Source organism: Chinchilla lanigera, unplaced genomic scaffold, assembly GCF_000276665.1.
Source record: "Chinchilla lanigera isolate Chin_1 unplaced genomic scaffold, ChiLan1.0 scaffold00171, whole genome shotgun sequence".
Classification (NCBI taxonomy): domain Eukaryota; kingdom Metazoa; phylum Chordata; class Mammalia; order Rodentia; family Chinchillidae; genus Chinchilla; species Chinchilla lanigera.
This window is the reverse complement of record NW_004955572.1, coordinates 1272492-1273224: the sequence shown is the minus strand read 5'-3', so window position 1 is coordinate 1273224 and position 733 is coordinate 1272492. Positions and strand designations below refer to the sequence as shown.

Below are 733 nucleotides of genomic sequence, written 5' to 3'. Positions count from 1 at the left end.
TGGAAAAAAACAAAAAAAAAAAAAAAAAAAAGTGATAGCAATAAATTCTGTACAAGTGGCTCAATAATTACAAAATAAAAATGTACTTTATGTTTACTATGTGTAAATTTATAGAAATACATTTCTGTGTTCTTTTCCCTTTTTACAGTGAGAAAGTCAACAAAGGAATTGGCATTGAAAATATCCATTATTTAAATGATGGGCTGTGGCACATGAAGACATACAAATGAGCCTCAGAATGAATGTACTTGGGCTAACTATGGATATTGTGATTTATCTGTGTTAGTGTTCGTGTGTGACAGCATGAAGACAAAGCCTCTGTATGCTGAATAAATTCTACAGATGCTAAAATCCAGTTAGCTTTGAAAATTATTTTAATTTTTCTTAAACTCAAGTTAAAATCAGGTGGCAAACATGGACATTAAAAAGTATCTGGTAAGTAACTAAACAGGCAGCATAATGCCCTTTCTTAGGCTAATGATTTAAACTAAGTTGGTCAGTGGACTTGTCCATTTATGGTGGAACCTCAGATAATTTACTGTCTAGTTAGTGAAGCTGGAAGCTAGACTGGGAATTTTATCCCATTATCCCAGGGCACCCAGCAGTGCCTTCTTTTCTGAGTTTGTGTGTGTATTTCTTGCTGTTGTTTTTTTTAACTTTTCATTATGGAAAGCTCCAAACATATCCAAAAGTATAGGAATAGTATGATGGACTTTTCTTTATCATCATCTAG

The 733-nt window shown here is 32.9% G+C and overlaps 1 protein-coding gene across 2 annotated transcripts in view; it reads left to right on the top strand.

The window, feature by feature from the left end:
• Window positions 1-355, top strand: part of Mcts1 (malignant T cell amplified sequence 1) — a 12321-nt gene extending 11966 nt beyond the window's left edge. For both annotated transcript variants that reach the window (XM_005413655.2, XM_005413654.2), the window contains exon 6: window positions 149-355. In XM_005413655.2, the coding sequence (XP_005413712.1) occupies window positions 149-230 (82 nt within the window). In that variant the 3' untranslated portion in view covers window positions 231-355. The remainder of the gene's footprint in view (window positions 1-148) is intronic.
• Window positions 356-733: the final 378 nt, after the last annotated feature.